The 22,019-nt window shown below is 40.0% G+C and overlaps 1 protein-coding gene and 1 non-coding gene across 2 annotated transcripts in view; both read left to right on the top strand.

The window, feature by feature from the left end:
* The window catches only part of YLPM1 (YLP motif containing 1), an 89,079-nt gene that overhangs the window by 46,526 nt on the left and 20,534 nt on the right, over nt 1-22,019 (top strand). Inside the window, exons 5-16 of the mRNA XM_013003748.2 lie at nt 7,895-10,003; nt 12,933-13,056; nt 16,158-16,560; nt 16,677-16,769; nt 17,024-17,219; nt 17,678-17,796; nt 18,543-18,697; nt 19,338-19,400; nt 20,114-20,233; nt 20,466-20,642; nt 20,726-20,809; nt 21,432-21,515. Coding sequence (XP_012859202.1) covers nt 7,895-10,003; nt 12,933-13,056; nt 16,158-16,560; nt 16,677-16,769; nt 17,024-17,219; nt 17,678-17,796; nt 18,543-18,697; nt 19,338-19,400; nt 20,114-20,233; nt 20,466-20,642; nt 20,726-20,809; nt 21,432-21,515 — 3,727 coding nt within the window. The remainder of the gene's footprint in view (nt 1-7,894; nt 10,004-12,932; nt 13,057-16,157; nt 16,561-16,676; nt 16,770-17,023; nt 17,220-17,677; nt 17,797-18,542; nt 18,698-19,337; nt 19,401-20,113; nt 20,234-20,465; nt 20,643-20,725; nt 20,810-21,431; nt 21,516-22,019) is intronic.
* Nucleotides 18,924-19,062, top strand: LOC115868865. Its single transcript, XR_004045831.1, has one exon. It is a non-coding gene; the product is annotated as a small nucleolar RNA SNORA31 (small nucleolar RNA).

Raw genomic sequence — 22,019 nt, 5'->3', positions numbered from 1 at the left:
CGTGCTTGACTGCTAACCAAAATGTTGGTGGTTCAAATCTTGCCAGAAAGACCTGATCTGATGGTCTACTTCTGAAAAATAAGCCGTTGAAACCCCGGTGGAAGAGAGTTCTGTTCTGCACACAGCGTTGCCAAGTCAGAATTGAATAAACAACTGGCTTTAGGAATGGTAGGGTTCTTTGTGCTTTCATTTGTCACAGCTGTTCTAGTTTATGGTGATTTATTTCTTTGGGGGAATTTTTAGTTTTTAGGACCTTGGTTTACACATATTAGAAAATAGGCAGTATTTGACATGAAAACTAAAAGAGTAGAATTTGATTCTAGAATGTAATTCCCGAGGTCACTGGTATCTAATTAGTCACACAGTGTACTGATGTGAGTATGTTTGTGTAGGTGGTATGATAAACATTTGGTTTGAGGTGGTTTGTTTTCTGTATACTGCTTAGGTTTTTTCATTATATCAAATCTTGAAAATTTTCTATTTGGTTCTTAGGGCTTTATACTTCTAGGATTTTGTACTCAGATTTAGGGTTTTATACTTACCTTTAGGGGCTTTATTTTTAAAGGATTTATTAATCAACAAAACTAAGGAAAAATTCGTAGATATTAAAACACCAAATATTTGTGTGTTTTTCCAGTGTGCATACATCCATACTTAATGAGATTGTACGTAATACATGCTATATATATATACATATAGTTGTAAGTCATAGTATGAGGAGGCTTCAAAAAGTTCGTGGAAAATTCTATTATTTTTTTATTCCATTTTTTTTCACAAACCTTTTGAAATCTCATATATCATTATATTAATATAAAGATATTTATTATTTTCTTTAAAAAATATGGAACGCTTCACGAATTTGCATGTCATCCTTTTATATGTGCTGGCGAATCAAGCACGACCTTATTTTTTAACATGAGTATCTCAATATATTTATTTCAGAAACTTAAAAGTTCTTTACTTTTGTAAATGAAATTCATCCTTGAACTTGGAAAATTTAAAAGCACAGTATTGATAAATAGATGACATTGTTGTTAGATGCCATCAAGTCAGATCCCACCCGCAGTGACCTTATACACTATAGAGCTAAACACTCTGGTGCTGGACCTCACAGTTGTTACTATGCTTGAGCCCTTGGTTGTAACCACTGCGTCCATCTCATTGAGGACCTTCCTCTTGTTCACTGCCCCTCTACGCTACCAAACATGATGTGCTTCTCCATGGACTAATCTCTTCTGACAGCATGTCCATAGTAGGTAAGACAAAGCCTTGTCGGCCTTGCCTCTAAGGAACACTTCTTCCAAGACAGATTGGTTTGCCCTTTTAGCAGTTTGTTGTACTTTCAGTAATTTTCTCCAGCACTACAATTCAAACGCATCAGTTCTTCTTCAGGCTTCCTTATTCAATATCCAGCTATCACATGGCATGTGAGGAGAGGAAAATACCCTGGCTTGAGTCAGGCACACCTTGGTCCTCAAAGTTACACCCGTGTTTGTCAGTACTCTAAAGAGGGTCTTATACAGCAGATTTACCTAATGTAACTTGTTTGATCTCTGGACTGCTGCTTCCATGAGCATTGATTGTGGATACAAGTAAGACAAACTCCTTGACAACTTCAGTAAATCATGATGTTACCTATGGTTCAATAGTGAGAATATGGGTCTTCTTTACATTGAGTTGTAATCCGTACCAAAGGCTGAAATCCTTGATCTTCATCAAAAGTGCTTCAAGTCCTCCTTGCTTTCTTAGTAGGTAAGGTTATGTCATCTGCATATTGCAAGTTAGTTAATAAGCCTTCTTTCCCTGATGCCACATTCTTCTTCATATAAGCCAGCTTCTCTAATGTAGTGTATGTGTATTTCGATGGACTGAGCATTTTCTGGCTCCTATAGCATAAAATGACAGCTATTGAACAAGAACAACATTTAGTCTGAAGTGAAGCTCCTTACTGTTCCATGGAAACTACATGTTAAATGTGCAGGAGTAAGACTATGCAGTAATAAGTTCCGTACCTTCACGGACTTTTCCACTATGTTCCCTGTTCTCTTCCTGTTTACCTGCTTACCTTTGAGCCCTTCCTGTTTTGTTTTGTTTTTTCTTTCCTTTGGTCTTTACACGTGTTCTTCTCTTTGTCCAGAATCTCCTTCCTGTGTTTTTTTACTTGACTAGTTTTTGTTTTCCCCTGCCCCGGAAGGGCACTTCAATAAGTATGCATTGGACTCTTTGAAGGAGCAAGATAAACATGAGGCATGTTTATCACTCTGTTTGTATTTATTTATTTTTTAACTTTTTTATTGTTGATTTGGTGGAGGTTTAAAAAGTAGGTCCATTTTCCAAATTCAGCAATTCATACACACTTTGTTTTATGCCATTGATTGTAATCTCATAATGTGACATCGCTTATTCCACTTTTTCCCTGTATTTCCCATTGCCTTCTGAACTTTCTCCTTGGGCAAATAGTGCCCTTTTTTCTTACTGTTTATTATATCACTCTTCCTGTGGGCTGCAAACTCTCTTGCCAGCACTCACACTTTAATAATAATAATAATAAAATGCTCACTGCCATTGAGCTCATCTCAACTCATGGCGACTCTGTGGGTTTCCAAGACTAAATCTTTATGGGAGTAGAAAGCCTCATCTTTCTGTGAGTGATTAGTGGCTTCAAACTGTCGACCATGCACTTAGTAGCCCAATACATAGCACTGATGGGGCTCCTACCACAAACATACTAGTTAGCAATAAATGGTGCTTATGTCAAAATGTCAGTCATGAATAAAATTCTGAAAGCATTCATCATCTGTTTGGGAAGGCAGCTCATTCACATCCATAATTTTATTATAATACTAAGTAACATGCTTACTAAATTACAGGTCTGTGGAAAAGAAGAAGGCTCATTAAGATGGATTGACACGGGAGCCGTCACAATGGGCTCCACCAGGAAAGGTGTGAGGGTGTGCAGGCCAGCGTAGGGGGCTGCTCTGTTTGTAGGGTCACTGCGTCAGCATCGGCTCTTGTCTTCTTTCTCCTTTGAGGTGACCCCATTCCAGAAGCTTATGGATTCTTTTTATCTCTGGTCTTCTGAAAGTTTACAGTGATGTGCCTTGCATTTGTTTGTTTGCTTGAGATGAACTGGTTTGTCAGCAAAAACTCCAAGTCTATTTCCATTTTACTTTTCCTCTTTTTTTTTTTTTAAAGCCACTCAAACCACTACTTAAGGAATAAGGAATCTGGAAGACTTTTTTTTTAAAAGAGAAACATTATATTTATTATACTATACAGCCCAAGAAATATGAAACCAGCAATATCCTGTTAAACCCTCCTTTTGTGTGTGTCTCCCCTCCCCAACCTTCCCTCTTCATTGTCCACACCCCAGTACCTGGCCTCCGCATAGTCAGGTCAAAATCTCATGTATTGGTATATAAACCATATTTCTTCTTTGTTGTTTTTCTTTAAAACAATGGTGATACTAAATATTTATTTTTGTACGATTGAATTTGCAAAACATGCTGTTTTATCGTTCTGACAATGTCTTGCAGTATTTAAGGGACATATATTATTGTTTTTTATTGATGCATAGTATCCTATTGATGCATAGTATCCTATATATCCCAGAGCTTGTTCATTCATTTCTCTATAGTTGGGGTGTTTGGTTGTTTCTTTGTTTTTTACTGTTGTAGAAATTGCTACAATAAATAAACATAGGCATACATATGACTATTCCTGTTATATTTTTAATTTCTTTAGGTTATATACCTAATAAATTATTTTCTGTTTTATTGAATTTTGCCTACAGGGTGGTGTGAAGTGATATTTCATTGTTTTAATTTGTATTTTTCTCCATATGGTTGTAAGTCACCTTCATATATTGTCTTTGATAGAGTGCCTATTCATGTCTTGTGCTCATTTTTATTTTTTTGGGATTGGATTGTTTGTATTTTTCTTGTTAAGATGTTCTCTATAAATTTTGGAGATGAGCCCTTTATATGACGTATTATTACTGACTATTTTTCCCCCCAATCTGTGGGTTCTTTGTTGACTCTTGATAAAGTCCTTTGTTGTACTGTAAATGTCGTATTTTTAGTAGGTCTCATTTCTTTTATCTTTGTCTTCAATAGTGTGAATGTTTTTTATTATGTTTTGTTGTGTGTTTGTGTCTTGTATTGGGGTCCTTAAGTTTGTCCCTAATTTATCATTGATGGTCTTATACGATTTATATTAAGGTCTTTGATCCATCCTGAGTTTTTGTACATTGTGTGAGGTATGGGTCTTGTTTCATTCTTTTGCAAGTGAAGATTCCATTTTTCCAGCACTATTTGTTGAAAAGGCTATCTCTTGCCCATTTAATGTGTTTTAGTTCTTTATCAAAATTTAGGTGTCTATAGGTACTTGGTTGTATTTCTGGGTTTTCAATTCTAATCCATTGGTACCAGGTTGTTTAGATTCCTGTGACTATATTATAGGTTTTAAGGTGTGAGTGTAAAAGGCCTCCTACTTTGTTATTGAATTGTGTTTTATTTATCCTAGTTTTCTTTCCTTTCCATCTAAAGTTGGTAATTAGTTTTTCTTTTCTTTTTTTAAATTGTGGGATTTGTATCAGAATTACATTGAATTTTTAAAGTAATTTTATTATGGGTTTTGGTATTTGAATTTTTTCTTAAATGTTCTCATTTTATTCATTATACTGGAAAATCTTTCCAAAAACTGGGCTCTCTGAACTCTGGGACATTTTTCCATGCTATTTTGTCATTAACTTTTGTCTTGCTTTTTTTCTTTCTGAAACTCATTAGTCACATTTGGACCTGATAAATTATCTTTTTGTCTTCTTTCTTTTCTCTCTCTTATTTGTTGTACTTTCTGTGTTTATTGAGTGTTTTAAGAACTTTGATCCTATTTTATATAGAGCAAATTGTTTTTGATTTATGGGTACAATAGCTTTAAAAATCCCTCTGAGGATACCAATTTGAGTTTTTAGTGATGGGGTTTTTGTTTGTATGTTGTTTTTTAATGTTCTTTCGTTGTTCATGATCTATTTTCTCTGGATGCATGCCCTGCTTGTTTATCTTTGGTCTCTCCCCTTTATTTTGGAGACATTCCTCAACTATCTAAAGATCCTTGGATCACTAGATCCAGTGTGGAGAATGTTGACAAGCTCTTCAGGAGCACTGTGTATGGGTGAAGGACTAGTCAATTGTCAAGGATTTTGCTTCAGATGGTAGTTGGACACTGGCTACTAATGCTAGCAGACCTACAAATATGAACATCTAGACATTCAGCCTAAGGGAGACTGGTTGATGGCTCTAAATATAGACTTTAATTTATGTATTTTCAGCCCTAAGCCTTAACTAACTCTGAGAATCCTGAACTTTTCTGGGGTTTATGGACAAGCCAGCCCTATCTCTGGTGGTGGTATCCCCATCTGTGACCAGCACTCTTATACTGTAGCTCCTTCTTGCTCCATAAGTCCCACTCATTTTCACTTTTATGTCTTCTAAATTAAAAATAAAATTAATCTGATAACCTGTTCCCAAGTGTTATATCCCATCTATTTTTCGTGGGTTTATATTTTTAAAATTTCTTGTGAACACTTCAAGTGGCAATTTGGCTAGGATGAACTACATTTCTCAGAATTCCCTTTCTTATATGTTTCTAATTAGGATGGACTCCAAAGGAGATTTTTGCACCTAGTATGATACAGTTATCCATGGGAACGAAAAACATTCTAACCCTTTCCCCAAAGGAAAGGACATAAAGTTCCTTTTTTGTCTTCAGGGTAGAATTATTCTTATTTTCCAAACTTGATTCATTTCCTTTCTTTGATATTCTATAATTTAAATGCTGAGATATTATGTTGTTATCAATACAGTACGTTAGATGATAAAGAAAACAAAATACCCAGATAATATCTAGTTAATATAGTTACATATTATAACAATATATCAAATTAAGGAAGAAATACTCTTTAATTAAAAAATTTTTATTATTACAACTGGTCACTGGTGGGAACTAGTATTTATAACTACCTTCTTCCACTACTCATTCCATAATCCCTTTGCCCTCAGCAAACATCTCGGCTAGTCATGATTGCTTACCCCGTAGAGTGATCTAAACCTTTGTTCTTGAAGAGTCTACGCTATTAGGAATTGGGCCTAACTTGGGTTTTCTAGCTTTCCATGAATTTTAATCCCTAAGAGGTTCCCTAGAAGATCTCCTGTATTCTAGAGGAATACCTTCTTATCCCTACAGTGTGCTGGTAACCTAGTTTCCCTTAGAAGTCAGAATCAAATATGACAAAATAATAACTTATAAATTATCAAGGGTTCATGAGGGAGGGGGGGAAATGAGGGGCTTAAGTGGAGAGCAAATGTTTTGAGAATGCAGAGGGCAACAAATATACAAATGTGCTTTACATAATTGATGTTTGTATGGATTGTGATAAGAGTTGTATGAGCCCCCAATAAAATGATTTTTTTAAAAGTCAGAATCAAATCACTCATCCCCAGCCATTGCAGGCCCCGCCCTTCTTTGCTTGCTGATCCAGAGCCCAAAATGGCTAGGTGGCCGTCTCTACTTAGAGGCCCCTAGCATCATTATGTTTCCTGGGGGAAGCATTCCTCTCTTCAGGACTAAGACTTAAGTTTTACTGAAATGCAATGCATTATTCTTCAGTAATGTTCAAGCAAGTGAAACAAATTCCTGTCTCCACCTAAAACTAGGGGAGCTCTGTTGCTATGGAAAAGGGGAGCGTGTATATTGGAGGGTCACCAGCAGTTTCTGTACCACAAAACAGACAAGGTCTTCTGCGGATTGACCCTTGCCTAGCTCTTTGTGTTTCAGTGGGATTTTCCCATTCTTTCCTCCTCCCAACTCTTCCTACTCTTACCTGCCCTTTGCTTCAGCTGCTACAAACTATTTGTACGTGCCGGTATGAGTTTCTCTGCCTTCCTAGTAACTGCTTTCTCAGATGCCCTTACAACCCTCTCTCCTATGTTCCCAGTCTCAGAGATTGTGCTTTTAAAGACTCAGTATAAGTATCTTCACCTTTTGGACAAGACCAGCCTCACTCTGGAAGAATTAACCATTTACCTCTCTGTTGCCCTCATTGTACACAGATAGACTTTAGTCATTGTGCCTATCACAGCTCTCTGTATTCTTTGTTACTGGATTGGAAATTCTTTGCGTGTACACATTTGATGTATATATCCCTTGGACAGGAGGAGGAAGAGTCACACTTCCGAAAGCAGTTCTCCTCTGTCAGGTAGGGTTCCTTTGAGTGGAAATGGACTTGATGGCAGGGAGTGGGAGTAGACTTTGAATGAGTGAGTGGATCCATCGTAAAATCTCTGGCCAGACTTTTTAAAAAGTTAAAACATACTTTTACAATATGCTGCCGCTCTTTAAAGTGCTGTCAGCTAGTCAAGATCTTAATGCTTTGTTTTTTCTATTTAAAGTGAGTGAGCTTTTCTGTCCACCAAGGCATAATGCTTACAATTACTTTTTGTATGTGTCGTAAAAGACGTATAACAAAACATTTGCCATTTCAACCATTTGTATGTATACCTTTCGGTGGCATTATTTACGCCCCCCCACTCTCTGCACCCACTCCAGATATAATTGCTTTTTAACAATTCTGTTCCTCAGTGACTTGCTGCAGGGTATGTGTTCAAGGGAATTTGATAATAGCAACCCGATTTCCAAAACCTGTCCTAAGACCTTCTAAGCATTGCCATGCAGGCATACTGGTTCTAAGATATAGATGGCTTGGGATTTGTAATGACTGAAAAAGTCATTGTTGTAAGCAGAATCTAAGGCAAGGCTGCCTTAAATATTCTTACATGGAGAACTTTTTTTTTTCCTGCTTTACTGTCTTGAGTAATATCTTTTGTTTTACTTGTAGATTTGATGGTCCTCGAAGATTTGAGGATTTAGGGTCAAGGTGTGAAGGACCGAGACCCAAAGGGCCTCGTTTTGAAGGAAATCGCCCCGATGGGCCAAGACCCAGATATGAAGGTCACTCAACAGAGGGCACTAAAAGCAAATGGGGAATGATTCCCCGGGGGCCAGCATCTCAGTTTTATATTACCCCCAATACATCCCTAAGTCCTCGACAGAGTGGACCACAGTGGCGAGGCCCCAAACCAGCTTTTGGACAGCAACATCAGCAGCCACCTCCTAAGTCACAAGCAGAGCCTCTATCAGGAAACAAAGAACCGTTAGCAGAGACCAATAGTAACCAGCAGAAGAATTTAAAAATTCAATCAGCTGCATTTTCCGTTACTGCAGATGTAAAGGATGCCAAGGCGGCTCAGTCAGATGAGAATCTAAGCGACTCTCAGCAAGAGCCACCTAAAAGTGAAGTCTCGGAAGGACTTGTAGAGTCTTCTAGTTGGGATCAGAATTCTCAAAGTGTGGAGACTGAAGTGGACAAAGCCCAAGCTGTTACTCAGTCTGTAGCCCTTGCAAATAAGCCTGAACCTTCTCAATCTGCTTTTCCTTCAAAATCAGGGGGTATGGAAGGAGGAGATGAAGCAGTAGCAACATCAGCACCGTTAACTGCAGATAATGATTTTAAATCTCTGGGGATTGGTCTACCCACTCCAGAAAACAACCAAGAAAAGGGGTTGCTCCGGTCAGATAACAGAGAGAATAGATTAGAAGGCAGCAGTTCCTCTTATAGAGGTCCTGGGCGAATGGAAGACACACGGGATAAAGGTCTGGTAAACAGAGGTCGAGGCCAGGCAGTTAACCGGAGCCCAGGGTTGGTCAAGCAAGAGGACATTCATGATAAGGTGATGGGTAGACGAGAAGACAGTAGAGAAAAGATGATACGAGGAGAAGGCAACCGGGACAGAGGGCTTGTGAGACCTGGAAGCAGTCGGGAGAAAGTGCCAGGTGGTCTGCAAGGCAGCCAGGAGAGAGGTAGAGCAGGCAGCCGAGAGAGGGGACCACCTCGGGGGACGAGCAGTCAGGAGAGAGGACTTCCCCGGAGGGCTGGGAGTAGGGAGCGAATACCACCACCCCGAAGAGCTGGGAGCCGGGAGAGGGGACCACCTCGAGGGCCTGGCAGCAGGGAAAGGGGGCTGGGAAGACCAGATTTTGGTCGTGATAGAGGTTCATTCAGACCAGAACCTGGAGATGGTGGGGAAAAAATGTATCCATACCACCGAGATGAGCCTCCTAGGGCCCCCTGGAATCATGGAGAAGACAGAGGGCATGAAGAATTCCCATTAGATGGTAGGAGTGCTCCAATGGAACACGAGCAACTTGATGATTGGGATAGAGATAGATACTGGAGGGAGAGTGAGCCTGACTATCAGGATGGCGCCCTGGATCCGTATAACAGAGAGGATAGGTTCTCAGCACCGCCATCTCAGTCTCATGATGGAGATAGGCGGGGCCCTTGGTGGGATGATTGGGAACGAGATCCGGAGATGGATGAGGACTACAACAGGGAACTGGACAGGGATGTGGATCGGATTGGAAGACCCATGGATGTATATGATAGAAATTTGGATAATGAATGGGACAGAGATTATGGGAGACCACTGGATGAACAAGAATCACAGTTTCATGAACGGGATATTCCATCTATTCCATCTTTACCAACCCTCCCACCTCTTCCACCTTTGGATAGATATCGGGATGATAGATGGCGAGAAGAACGAAATCGAGACCATGGCCATGGGTACGATCGAGATTTCCGTGACAGAGGCGAACTGAGGATTCGAGAGTATCCAGAAAGAGGAGATGCATGGCGGGACAAGCGAGATTATGTTCCTGACAGAATGGACTGGGAAAGAGAACGGTTGTCAGACAGATGGTACACATCTGATATGGATAGACATTCCCCCATGGCGGAACATCTGCCCTCCACGCATCACTCCTCTGAAATGATGGGGTCGGATGCAAACTTAGACTCTGACCAAGGCCTTGGAGGGGTAATGGTTCTCAGTCAGAGGCAGCATGAAATCATTTTGAAGGCTGCACAAGAGCTGAAAATGCTTCGGTAAGTTGACGACTTACGATCATTTCTTATAGTCAAAACCACATTCAGACTGCACTTTTTAAAGCGATGTGATATATTTAGGTGGAATCATTGAATTCAAGTTCTTATCACATACTTGTGTATTTATGGTCATTCAGCACTGCTTTAGAATTTGGAAAGGGACTTAGGGACTGTGTTACAAATTTAGGCCCCGAAAGTGAACATTGATAGCCACTCTTGACTCCTGTAGCTGTGTCGCTGACGTGTCGTGCCAGGCGTGTTGGAAACAGGGACTCTCCAGTGCTCTGGACTTCACAAGGCTCAGATGTGGCCTCCATCTTTCCCAGTAGTCAGTTTGTTCTTTGGTATTTGATCTGACAGATTCCATGTACACTGAGTTTTGGTATCATTTTGAAAAATGCTGTTGAAGATTTTCTCTTGAAGCTAAGAATGCTTTTTACTTGGGAGTGTCCTCATTCTTCTAACCACTTATCTTTCTTTGGGGGATGCTTTACCTCTCATTATAGTCAGATGTAGCTAGCTGCTTGAGGATGTGACTTGCTTCTGCATAATCAAATGTTTTCTTTGTGAGCTTGAGAATAGCATATGGATTCTTTGTTTATATTCAAGTAACTCTGTATAGGCATCTACATAATGCTTCCCATGTTGTAGCACTCAAAAGAGCTAGCGTGTGTTGTGTGCTTGCTGTGTGCCAGGAACCATCCTAAGTGCTTTGTGTATAGTAACTCATTAATCCCTCACTTAACTTGACTGCAGTTTAGGTTAGGAAGTGAGGACTCAGTGCCAAACTTTTAAGCTTTTTAGCAATTTCTTTGAAATTGCTTCGTAAGAAAATAAGTGAACAGATTTTGCTAGGTTCCAAAGTATTGTGTTTGCATTGTTTTTCTGTTCTGGTCTGCATCTTTGAGTATATAAATTGAAATGTAACAGAAGTTTTAGAACTAGAAAAATAGATTTCCATGGTCTGTAGAAGTCATGTACCAAGAGGTGTATTTTCTCCCCAGATTTCTTGTGAAGAGGGTGTGGGAAGCATGACATAGATCATTCAGCTACTACACTGCTCACTTTTGCATGATCGATGTTTTTAGTTAAACACCTACTGTGTTGCTCTGTTGATCACTTAGCATAACTGGAGGCTTCACACTGTTCATGAAAAAAATGGAATTAAGAGATAATAGAATTTTTCCATGAACTTTTCTAAGGCCCTCACCCCTGTATATTACCTCAGTCTGCTTTTCTCAAAACCTTATTATCTCAAAGGCCCTCAGAGGTAAATAGTATTGTCTCTACTTCACAAATGAGGACACTAAGACTCAGAGAGGTTAAGTTCACTTGGTTAATAAGTGAGAGACCTAGATCTGAACCCTCTACCTCTACTCATTGCTAAAATCTTGTGTTGTTTATGGAGAGCACTCAGCTGGTTGTGTTGTTAAACTGCCAGGATTTCTTGTCTTTTTAAAACATCCTTTTCATTCATTTTTGCTTTGCATAAAATGCTAGGTAAAGATACTTCCCTTTCTCTTTTTATTTTTGCTGCAGCCCTTTCTAGGTAACAGAAAGAAAACATACTAAAGATATGTACTAAAGAAAACATGTCCACATTTATAATTGAATGCAAGTAGCCTATGTTTTCAGTGTACAGTCAAGGAATATGGTTTTCTTGAGGCAGGAAATAATTTTCTTGCATACTGAACTCTTTCTCATCCGTTTGAGTTATCAACATTTTATAAAATGTACAGAGAAATTTGTAAAAGATCTGGTGAGATGACTGCAGATGTTACACATTTTAAGGTAGGCCTTGTAAGAACAAGTAAAAGGGATTTGACTAGAGATTGAAAAAACAAAAAGAAAAACAGCCCTAATTACACTTTTGGAGTATGAAGTATTGTTTAATGGTGCATACCGACAGTTGGTCTCACCATCTATCGCAGGGGTCATAAACTAAAATGCCCATTTGGACCAGACAGGCAGCAAAAACAAGTGAAAGTGGGCCAGGTGTAACTCCACGGACTGTGGTGTGGTTTGTGGCAATCCATTTAATCTAAAGTGACCAGCCACCTGATTGTTGATTTGTAGGAATGTAGGCCCCATCAAGTCTCTTAAAAATTGCACTTGGAGACAACATTTTTTTGGTGTGCTTTGTAAGCAACAGCAACCATTTCAAATTATTAAAACGGATGTGAAGGCCAAATGAAAAACCTCTGGGTCTTATTTGAACTGAGGGCCACCATTTTGCAGTGTCTGGCATAAGGAATGCTGACGAAGGGTAGGTGGGCAAGAAAGCATTTGGTTAGATAAGAGAAAAATAAGACTGCAGAGATGAAATGCCTTAGAATGGACTGGTGAGACAGGTTGTAGAATCTGACTTTGAAGCGCCTCAGTGATACCAGCTTTTAGGTGCCAGTATCAAGTAAGCATTGGACTGCTGGCTGCAGGCTGGTTGAGCCCACCTCTCAGGGAGAAAGACGAGGCTAACTGCTCTTGTAAAGATGTACAGCCTAAGCAACCCTATATGGGCTTGCTGTAAGTTGGAATCAATATGAGGACCCTGGGTTTGGTTTTACCTTGGGGTAGGTTTTAGGAAGGAGCTCTGGTGGTATAGTGGGTTATGAGTTGAGCTACTAACCTCAAGGTCAAGACTTCTAACCAACCAGTTACTTTGAAGGAAAAAGATGCGGCTGCCAGGTCCCATAAAGATTTCTTGATAACCGCCCTATCGGGTCATTATGAGACAGCATTGACTTATATAAAGGAAAGAGAGGGTTACTCCAGAGGAGCTCTGTGGGTACAGGAGAGGGTTGTAGGGCAAGGTTTTTTAGGTCTTTTATTCTTTCTTTGGTGTTAATTGTTGTCCGTTAGGAGTAGACTAGTAGACGATATATAGATGTCTATATATATGCATTGGGAATTTTGTTTTCTTTGTTTATAGGGAACAGAAAGAACAACTTCAAAAAATGAAAACTTTTGGGTCTGAACCACAGATGCCTGACCATCCACCACCCCAGGACTCATCGCGATTACAGAGCACAGTTTCAAGACCTGGCATGTATCCGGTACGGGAAATGTGTGCCAGGGACTTCTGCTTTCTTTGTGTGCTGCTGGGTTGTTGGAGTATTTTGTATTCCAACAAGTATAGATTTCATCTTTTTTTTAAATGTAAAGTTTGGAAAAGTACAAAGCTTCAGATAATAAGCCTTTGAAAATCCTACAAGCAAGACTAAAAGTGTGGCCAAAATGTTTGTTTTTTCTCCAGGTTTTGAGAAAGACAACAAGCACACCTGAACAACATAGCTTCATGGCCACAAAGTTGTAGAACTTTCCAAATAATCCTTTAAGTTCACATCTTCTTGTTTCCCATTTGGGCAGCCTAACCTAAGGGCTCTCACATGGTGTTCATGTGAGCCAAATAGTGCTCCCATCTCTTCAGGCAGGTTTGAACCTCATAACCCCAGTCCAGGCAGCAGTGATGAGGACTGGTTTATGTTAAAAACTTGAGGGATTTGGTTCTCCCTTTGCTTTATTTTCCTTTTGTTTTCTTTGTCTTAAGCCTTTGATGACATTGTTGGTGCCATGAAGGTGGTTCTGCCTCATAGCAACCTGACCTTTTTGTGTACGACAGAACAAAGCACTGCCCAGTTCAAGAATAGGCTTTACAAGTGTTATGCAGACAACTTTAGAACAATAGCACAATGCTAGAAGAAAAACTATTCTTAAATCATTCCATCAAGTCATCTGTTTTCATGTCTCAGTATTCTCTTCCCTTCTGCCTAACCTGTAACATTCACACATGGTTGTTAGCATCAGTGACCACCTTATGTTGCTGGCTTCCAAAATGATATCTCTTGATCTCTGCATGCATCTGCTCACAAGGTATCTCTCTGTGGACATGCCTCCTGTCGAAGTGAGCATGTGCAAAATGGAGCTTGTTGACCCTGCCCCTTCAATTTGTTCTTTGTCTTCACCATCACCTAGTCATCCAGATTGGAAGCCTTAAAGTCAGCCTTAGCCTTAGCCTGTTCCTCTATCTTATCCCTTCAAATCCACATCAGTGATTCATTGCTCAAGGAACCCTAGCTGCACGATCGGTAAGCTCTTGGCTGTTAACTGACGAGTTGGCAGTTCAAACCTACATAGTGGCTTCTGCATCCATAAAGATCATAGCCAAGAAGCCTCCATGGACCGGCTCTACGCTGACGAATGACGTCACTGAATGGAAGCTGAGTTGAGGACACCAACAACTCTCCCTCCTTCACCACACCCTCTCCATTGGTGTCGCCATTGGCTCCGGCCTGACTTCCTCAGAATTGCCCCAGCTCACCTCTTCCCCGCTTCAGTCCCTCATACCTACTTTACAACAGAGGGATTATTTATTTTTGGAATCATCTTTCTTGAGATAAAATTTACATAAAAGAGCACACCCAGTTTAAGCCTGCACTTTGAGTTTTGACAAATACATCCTGAAAGGTCAAGAAATTTCCATTAGAGCATAAAGTTTCCTTGTGCTCCCTTTATAGTGAGGCTCAGACTCACCATCTAGGGAGAATAATGTGATTTCTGGCCCAAGTGGATGTTTTATGAAACATGAATCTCACTATGCTCCCAGGCATTAAATCCCTTCAGTGGCTCCCAGGCAGCATAAGATCTATACTTTTGCATGGCCTTCTAGGTTCTCCCTAGCTGGTCTAACCCTTGCTTACCCTTACTTGTTAGTCCACACTCTTACCCCCCTCCTTTTGGCATGTGAAATTATGTTATGCCAGACTCTTACTCCTCAGTGACACTGTATATGCTAAGCTTAGTATTTCTTCCCCTCATCCCTCATCCCTTTCCCCAATTGACTAATTCCTGTTCTTCTTTCAGAACTCCGCTCTGCTATCTTCTCTTCCACTAGTGTGAGACGACTGCTTCTTATGTGCCCCTGTAACACCTTATACTGGCCTCTGTCATAATCCTTATCACACTCTATTTTCATTATTTCTTTCCTTCTAGACCAGTGGTTCTTAACCTTCCTAATGCCACGACCCTTTAATACAATTCCTCATGTTGTGGTGACCTCCCCCCCCAAATTATAAAATTGTTTTTGATGCTACTTCATAACACTAATTTTGCTACTGTTACGAATTGGGCGACCCCTGTGAAAGGGCCGTTCGACCCCCAAAGGGGTCGCGGCCCACAGGTTGAGAACCACTGTTCTAGACTGAGCCTTTGAGGATAAAAATCCCTCACTGCCATCGGATTCCAATGCTTAGAGCTTTCCAGCATCTTCTAATTTTTTGGTTGTTGCTTACATCAATAGTTTAAATAAAACACTTCAATCTGCCTTTTGGATAACTAGTGAGCATGAATACCTCCTCATATAAATTCTGTTTTTGTCTTTTAGTTTATCCTTTAGGCTCCTAAAGTTTTTCATATTAATTTGTATTATTCTTAATGTAATATAGAAATTAATCCTTTTTCATAAATACTGCAGGTTTCAAAAAATAAATAAATCTTTTGCTTTTGCTATATATTATGAAGAAAATAATTTTATTTTTACAGACATAATAACAAGTTTTGGGGTTTGGTTTTTGTTTTGTTTTGTTTTTAACTTACGCTTTACCTAGATAGTAAGGCTCCAAAGAAAATCTTTCTTCCATGTCTGCGTTTTCTTAGCAAAGTTAAAAATGCCATTTCACCATAAAAATGTCACCTTTAGGTAAGAGCAACCATTTGTTTTTAACTGTAGCTTATAGTGGCTTCCATCCAATGTAGTATAGGTGTTGGTGGTCCAGTGGTAAAATTCTTACCTCCAGCAGTCCTGGCCACTGCTTGTGTGTGCATCCACAGACGTTGTGTCTGTGGAGGCTTGCATGCTGCTCTGATGTTGGACAAGTCTCAGCAGTGTCTAGACTAAGAATGGCTAGGATTTTTTAAAACCTGGCAGTTTACTCCTAAAATTAGCTGATCAACTCCTGTATATATAGTTTTTCTCCCTTTGATTTATCGTTTTTATGTTTTTAATGTTGTCTTTTGATGCATGAAAAAAATTTATTTTTGAATACATCCAGTTTATCCGTTTTTCTTTATGATGGATTGAGAACCAGGTTTTAATTTTTACATATTTGTGAAAAGATGGTGGGATGCATGCCTCTTAAGCCATCGTCCTCTTCTCCAGCCTCCAGGACCCTATAGACCACCCCCTCCTATGGGTAAGCCACCACCAGGTTCAATCATGAGGCCTTCAGCTCCACCAGCAAGATCATCTATTCCTATGAACAGACCACCTGTCCCAGTCCCGCCGCCTCTGCCGCCTCCTCCAGCGATGAAGTCACAAACTGCTGGTGTGCAGCAGGAGCGCTGGGATGAAGATTCTTTCTATGGCCTTTGGGATACAAATGATGACCAAGGACTACGTTCAGAATTTAAGTCAGAAAATATGACGATTCCCTCAGGGCCCATGTTACCCCTCCCACCTGTTCACCCTTCCATTCCTCCTCCTGGCCCAAGGCCCATGGGTATGCCACCGATGTCCAACCAACCTCCAGTGCAGCAGACTGTTGATTATGGCCATGGCCGAGGTGAGTGATGCTCGTGAACTTGGACTGGGATTCTAGAGCAGTCCTTAGCTTTAGCTTTGGCTTCCTCGGGCTGCAGTCTGACAGTGCTTCTGTCCCTGTGTTTATTTACCTACCAGACATGGCCACTAGTAAAGTTGAGCAGATACCCTATGGGGAGAGAGTAACTTTGCGCCCAGACCCGGTACCTGAGAGATCAACTTTTGAGACAGGTAGGAGTCCCAGAGAGATTAGTTACTTTCAACTTCTTGGGACCTAATTATCACGTGATTTCCCTTTTGGAGAGATTATCTGGCATCCCTTTGTGGATAAAAGATTCTTAAATTGGATTTAGGACAGCAGTTGATACTAGTTTTAAAATTAAAGTTGTACTTTTCTGCTTCTTAAAAGGGACCTGAGCCTTATTCTATATGCTACTTTTTTTTCTTTTGCGCCCCCCCCCACCCCCCTACTTTTTTTTTCATAGACCACACGGGCCAACGTGATCGTTATGATAGAGACAGAGACCGTGAGCCATATTTTGATCGTCAAAGTAATGTCATGGCAGATCATCGAGATTTTAAAAGGGATCGAGAAACACATAGGGACCGAGACCGGGATCGTGGTGGAATGGACTATGATCGAGATCGATTCGACAGAGATCGACGATCCCGAGATGATAGGTATGCTATGGAAAGTATCTCGGCCGGGTGTGCAAATGACCATATCCAGCAAGAGTCAGTGCAGCGAACGGCGTTCAGTAAGTGGCACAGTCCTTTCATGTGTGTATGCTTTGGAGGGAGAAGAGCAGGTCTGGACCAGTTTTCAAGAAAGTCGGTGCTTGAGTCTTCTCCGCTTGAATTTCAGGGAATTGAATGGGAGACAATTAGAAATTAGAAATGGTGTTGTCAGTAAAGGTGCAGTTAGTACTTAATTAGTAGGCAAGTGATTTATTTGTACAGTTCCTGAGATTTTTATATGTACAAAGGGCAAGTGCTTTTCCAAAAGCAAAAGGTAGCTATTGACTGTGGAACCACTACCTATAGAGAAAGCTAGGCAAATGATGGGGTTGTGTTCTAAAGCAGAGACCTCCACGTACTTTTTTTAACTTACCAATGTACTTTCTGTTAACACCTTCTAGGGCTCAGTCATATCGAGACAAAAAAGACCACTCTTCATCCAGAAGAGGGGGGTTTGATAGGCCCTCCTATGACCGGAAGTCTGACCGACCAGCCTATGAAGGGCCATCCATGTTTGGAGGTAGGGCAGTGCCTGTTACTCCATGGGCATTAGGGATGTAAACTTTGGGAGTGACTTTTTATGGCAGCCATGGATCAAAACGTGCAGAGTAAGGGCCTCTTAAAGACTACCAGATGGCAGCACTGTCATCCACAGTGAGTGGGGTCTCTCCATTACTGCTGTCATTGTTGAGGTAAAACTGTACTGTAAAAAATCCTCACTATAGTTTCTTTTCTTACCATTCTTCTCTACACAATCCATTGTCATGGGAGGGTTTGCTAAGGAAAATAGTATGTAACAATAGCTTTAATAGTACAAAAGATGATACATGGCATAATTCAGTCAATACAATTCCTATGATTTACCCCCCTCCAAAAAAAAACCCCAATAAGTTTAATTATTGAAATAGAGCAGAAATTGCTGTTTTATATCATAAAAGAAAATTTGGGAAACAGAAATAAAGTTATTTATAATGCTGCCATCCACCATATCTATCCCTTGGTGCTTAAGCTTTTTTCTAAATTAATACAAACTAAGATAACTAAGATAAATTTAATGTTTTTCAGAATATTCTGTTTGCTTAAATTTATAACTTTTTTGTTTTTCTTGATTTCAATAGTTGTACATTTTCTTAAAAAACGTTCTCTAATGGCTCACCAAATCACCCAACCTGGTTTTTTTACTTTACCTTAGGATTAGTGAGGAGAGTTAAGTTTTAAAACAAAGTTCATGTTAGTAGTAATTTTCTTTAACTATGGGACTTGTAGGAGAACGAAGAACTTACCCAGAGGAGCGAATGCCCTTGTCCACTCCTGCGCTGAGTCACCAGCCACCTCCAGCTCCACGGGTTGAAAAGAAACCTGAATCTAAGAATGTTGATGACATTCTGAAACCCCCGGGCCGAGAGAGCAGACCTGAGAGAGTGAGTCTTAGTTTTCTTGCAATTCAGAAGCTAAGAGTTATAAAACTATCAACACGTTTTCTCTACTTTTCTGTAGCAATGGTAAAAGGTTCAAGGTGTCATACCATCTCCAAATCATCACCCAGTGGAACGCTCATAAGTTGTCTACCCTATGGTATCTCAAAGAAATTAGAGCTTAGTTGCTTGACCAAAAAAAAAAAATCGAAAGCTTTAAAACAATTACTAACCGCGTCCATTGATAGACCTGGGCCAACGTACTGCTGTTCTTCCGGTTTGCACTACGAAGTAAAAGAAAAAGATCCCTGCGCTATCTGTCCGTCTGTCTGTATGTGGGGCAGATCCAGATTGAATGCGGGAATACATACATAGGTTGGGGTTGAAATTGCACTTTGAAGAACAGGAGAAGTAGGTTTAGTTTTGGGGTGTGTGGGACAAAGAGGGAGAGGTATGCGACTTAGTTAATGGACGTGGATTTTACTTAAATTTGTCCTATTTTGCAAAATAACTAGATTCTGTTTGAATAAACTAATACTAGAGGTTTCAGTGAGATACTTTGTCTATATGTGTTTAATAAGTCATTGCCCTTCCCCAAAAAATCCTCTCTGAATGTTTTTGGTTTTTTTGGTCCATTGTGTTTCAGATTGTTGTTATAATGAGAGGCTTGCCTGGCAGTGGAAAGACACATGTCGCAAAACTCATTCGAGTGAGTATGAGAAAGCCATAGAAGCCGTTCATTGCTTTTGTTAACCACTTGCCTTCCTAGCAGCACGATCTTGATATAGTTGTCTTTTGTTGGCCTCATTTTAGTTGGCCCGTGTGTTAGATGCTATCTCACATACATTTAAAAAATACGATGCAGTAGTTCAGGCATATGAAGAAGGGTTGTGTTGTCATCACTACAGTCAGCTTTAGAACATTTTCTTCCTTCTTGTCCCCATTGCTGTTGCAGCCTTCCGTGTGACCCTTCTGTGAGGGGATGTCCAATCATCTATAGATAGGCTTTGGCCCCTCTCTGACCTCTCTCTTTCACATCAATAGAATTGTTTATTTTTGATCTTCTGATACTTGATCCCATTGACACCTTGTGATCACAGGCTGGTGTGCTTCTTCCATGTGGGCTTTGTTGCTTCCCTGCTAAATGATTGCTTGTTTAACTTCAAGCCTTTACGACCTCAGGTGCTGTATGTTTTAATTGCTGGCACCATCAATTTTCTTCACCATAATTGCTTATGCACCCATTTTGTCTTCAGCGCCAACACATACATTTTTACTATAGATAAACACTTTTACCTTGGCTTGATTTGAAGCCTCCCAAAGATGGTATGTGATGTAGTCATGAGAAGGGAGCGTTGATGTGGACATTTGTTGATTTACTCCATAAATTCTCTTTAATCTCTTCAACTATGTAATTCTTAGGATAAGGAGGTAGAATTTGGAGGACCTGCACCCAGAGTTTTAAGCCTGGATGATTATTTCATTGCTGAAGTAGAAAAAGAAGAAAAAGATCCAGATTCTGGAAAGAAAGTGAAAAAGAAGGTATGGTGTGGACTGGATCCTGATTCAGTAATAGTGTTTAATGGAAAATGTGGTCAGTGGGAGATGTGGCTTTTTTATAGGCCAGGGAAAGGTTTTTACTTCTGTATTTGAACTTTAACACTCGGGTGTAAAGGACAGACTGCAAAATCATCTTTATGTGTCTGCTACCCAGGAAGAGTTTCTGGATGATTCTTAGTTTTTGCTAACTCTAGATCTCCTTGGGGGTCTTTAGGTAATGGAATATGAATATGAAGCTGAGATGGAGGAGACTTACCGAACCAGCATGTTCAAAACCTTCAAAAAGACTCTGGATGATGGCTTTTTCCCTTTCATCATCTTGGATGCCATCAATGACAGAGTTCGACATTTTGACCAGTTTTGGAGTGCAGCAAAAACCAAGGGTTTTGAGGTATATAGACTTAACAGAACTTTAAAACACTTTGTATTAATTTTTTGTATTTGTTTGCCTAAACAATGTTAATTCTTTCCTAGGTATATTTGGCTGAAATGAGTGCTGATAACCAGACTTGTGGCAAGAGAAATATTCATGGAAGAAAGCTTAAAGAAATAAATAAGGTAATTTTTGAAAACAAATGGACTGGAGTATGGTAAATTTCATTTATTCAGTATCACCACTGTTAGTGGGAATCTATTAGCTCATTTTCTTTTAGAAAACCTCTTCTGCATGCTTAAAGTTTCCTTTCTTTTGCATGGAAGGAAAGGGGGTGACGTAGCTGTTCCTGGAACTGGCCTGTTAGAATTCACAGCATGCCTACTCCTCGCTTATGTCCATGGTTAGGTTCCAAAGACAAGGCTGTTAGGAGAAAATTGGCATTATGTGAAAATGGAAGGTGACCACATCAGATCATAAAATGGAGGATGGCTTCATCCCCACAGATTGGCCAGATTTTATCATTACATAACTACCAAACAACTGAGAATCATGGCCCAGCTAAGTTGGACCCATAACATTAATCATCACAACCACTGTTATTCTAGCCTCAAACCTTGATGCTTGTTGCTGCCTAAGTGTCAAGTGTAGAATAGTCCTACTTGGGATATTCTACTATTGTCATAATACAAAACGTCAGACGGAGATAGTCGCTAAGTTAAGGAAGAAGTGTATTATTTAATTTTGTCTTGCATGCTCATCCTTTGAGTATTTCCAGAGATAACTTGACTTCAAACCTTTCAATAGATGGCTGACCACTGGGAAACTGCACCTCGTCACATGATGCGCCTGGACATTCGTTCTCTGCTACAAGACGCTGCTATTGAAGAGGTGAGTATTCCTTTGCTCGAATCCAGTGCAAAAGAGACCTGTTTTCACCTATGTAATTGGAAAAACTGCAGCCTTACGGAAAAGATGGATAGAGTACCATGAAGACTTATACCTCTTTCATCTTGATTCACCATTTATCCGTGGTTTTCCCACATTGAAGTTTCCTCATATTGATAGGTATTCTTTTCATTATTACTGTTACTATTATTATTGTGCAACTATTTTTTAAATCGTTTTATTAAGGGCTCACAATCCATGCATACATCAGTTGTGTAAAGCACATTTGTACATTCATTGCCCTCATCATTCTCAAAACATTTGCTCTCCACCTATGCCCCTGGCATCACCTCCTCATTTTCCCCTTCCTCCCCGCTCCCCCTGTGCAACTATTTTAGAAGTAAGTTGCAGACCTCACCACTCTTCACTTCTAAATGCGTCCGTGGGTAGTGCCTGAACACAGACATTCTCTTACTGGAAGTCGATGAACAAATTTATGACTTTTAA

Source organism: Echinops telfairi, unplaced genomic scaffold, assembly GCF_000313985.2.
Source record: "Echinops telfairi isolate 266 unplaced genomic scaffold, ASM31398v2 ScPeMD7_18;HRSCAF=68, whole genome shotgun sequence".
Classification (NCBI taxonomy): domain Eukaryota; kingdom Metazoa; phylum Chordata; class Mammalia; order Afrosoricida; family Tenrecidae; genus Echinops; species Echinops telfairi.
Note: the sequence above shows the minus strand (reverse complement) of the source record. Positions and strands in the feature narration are given on the sequence as shown.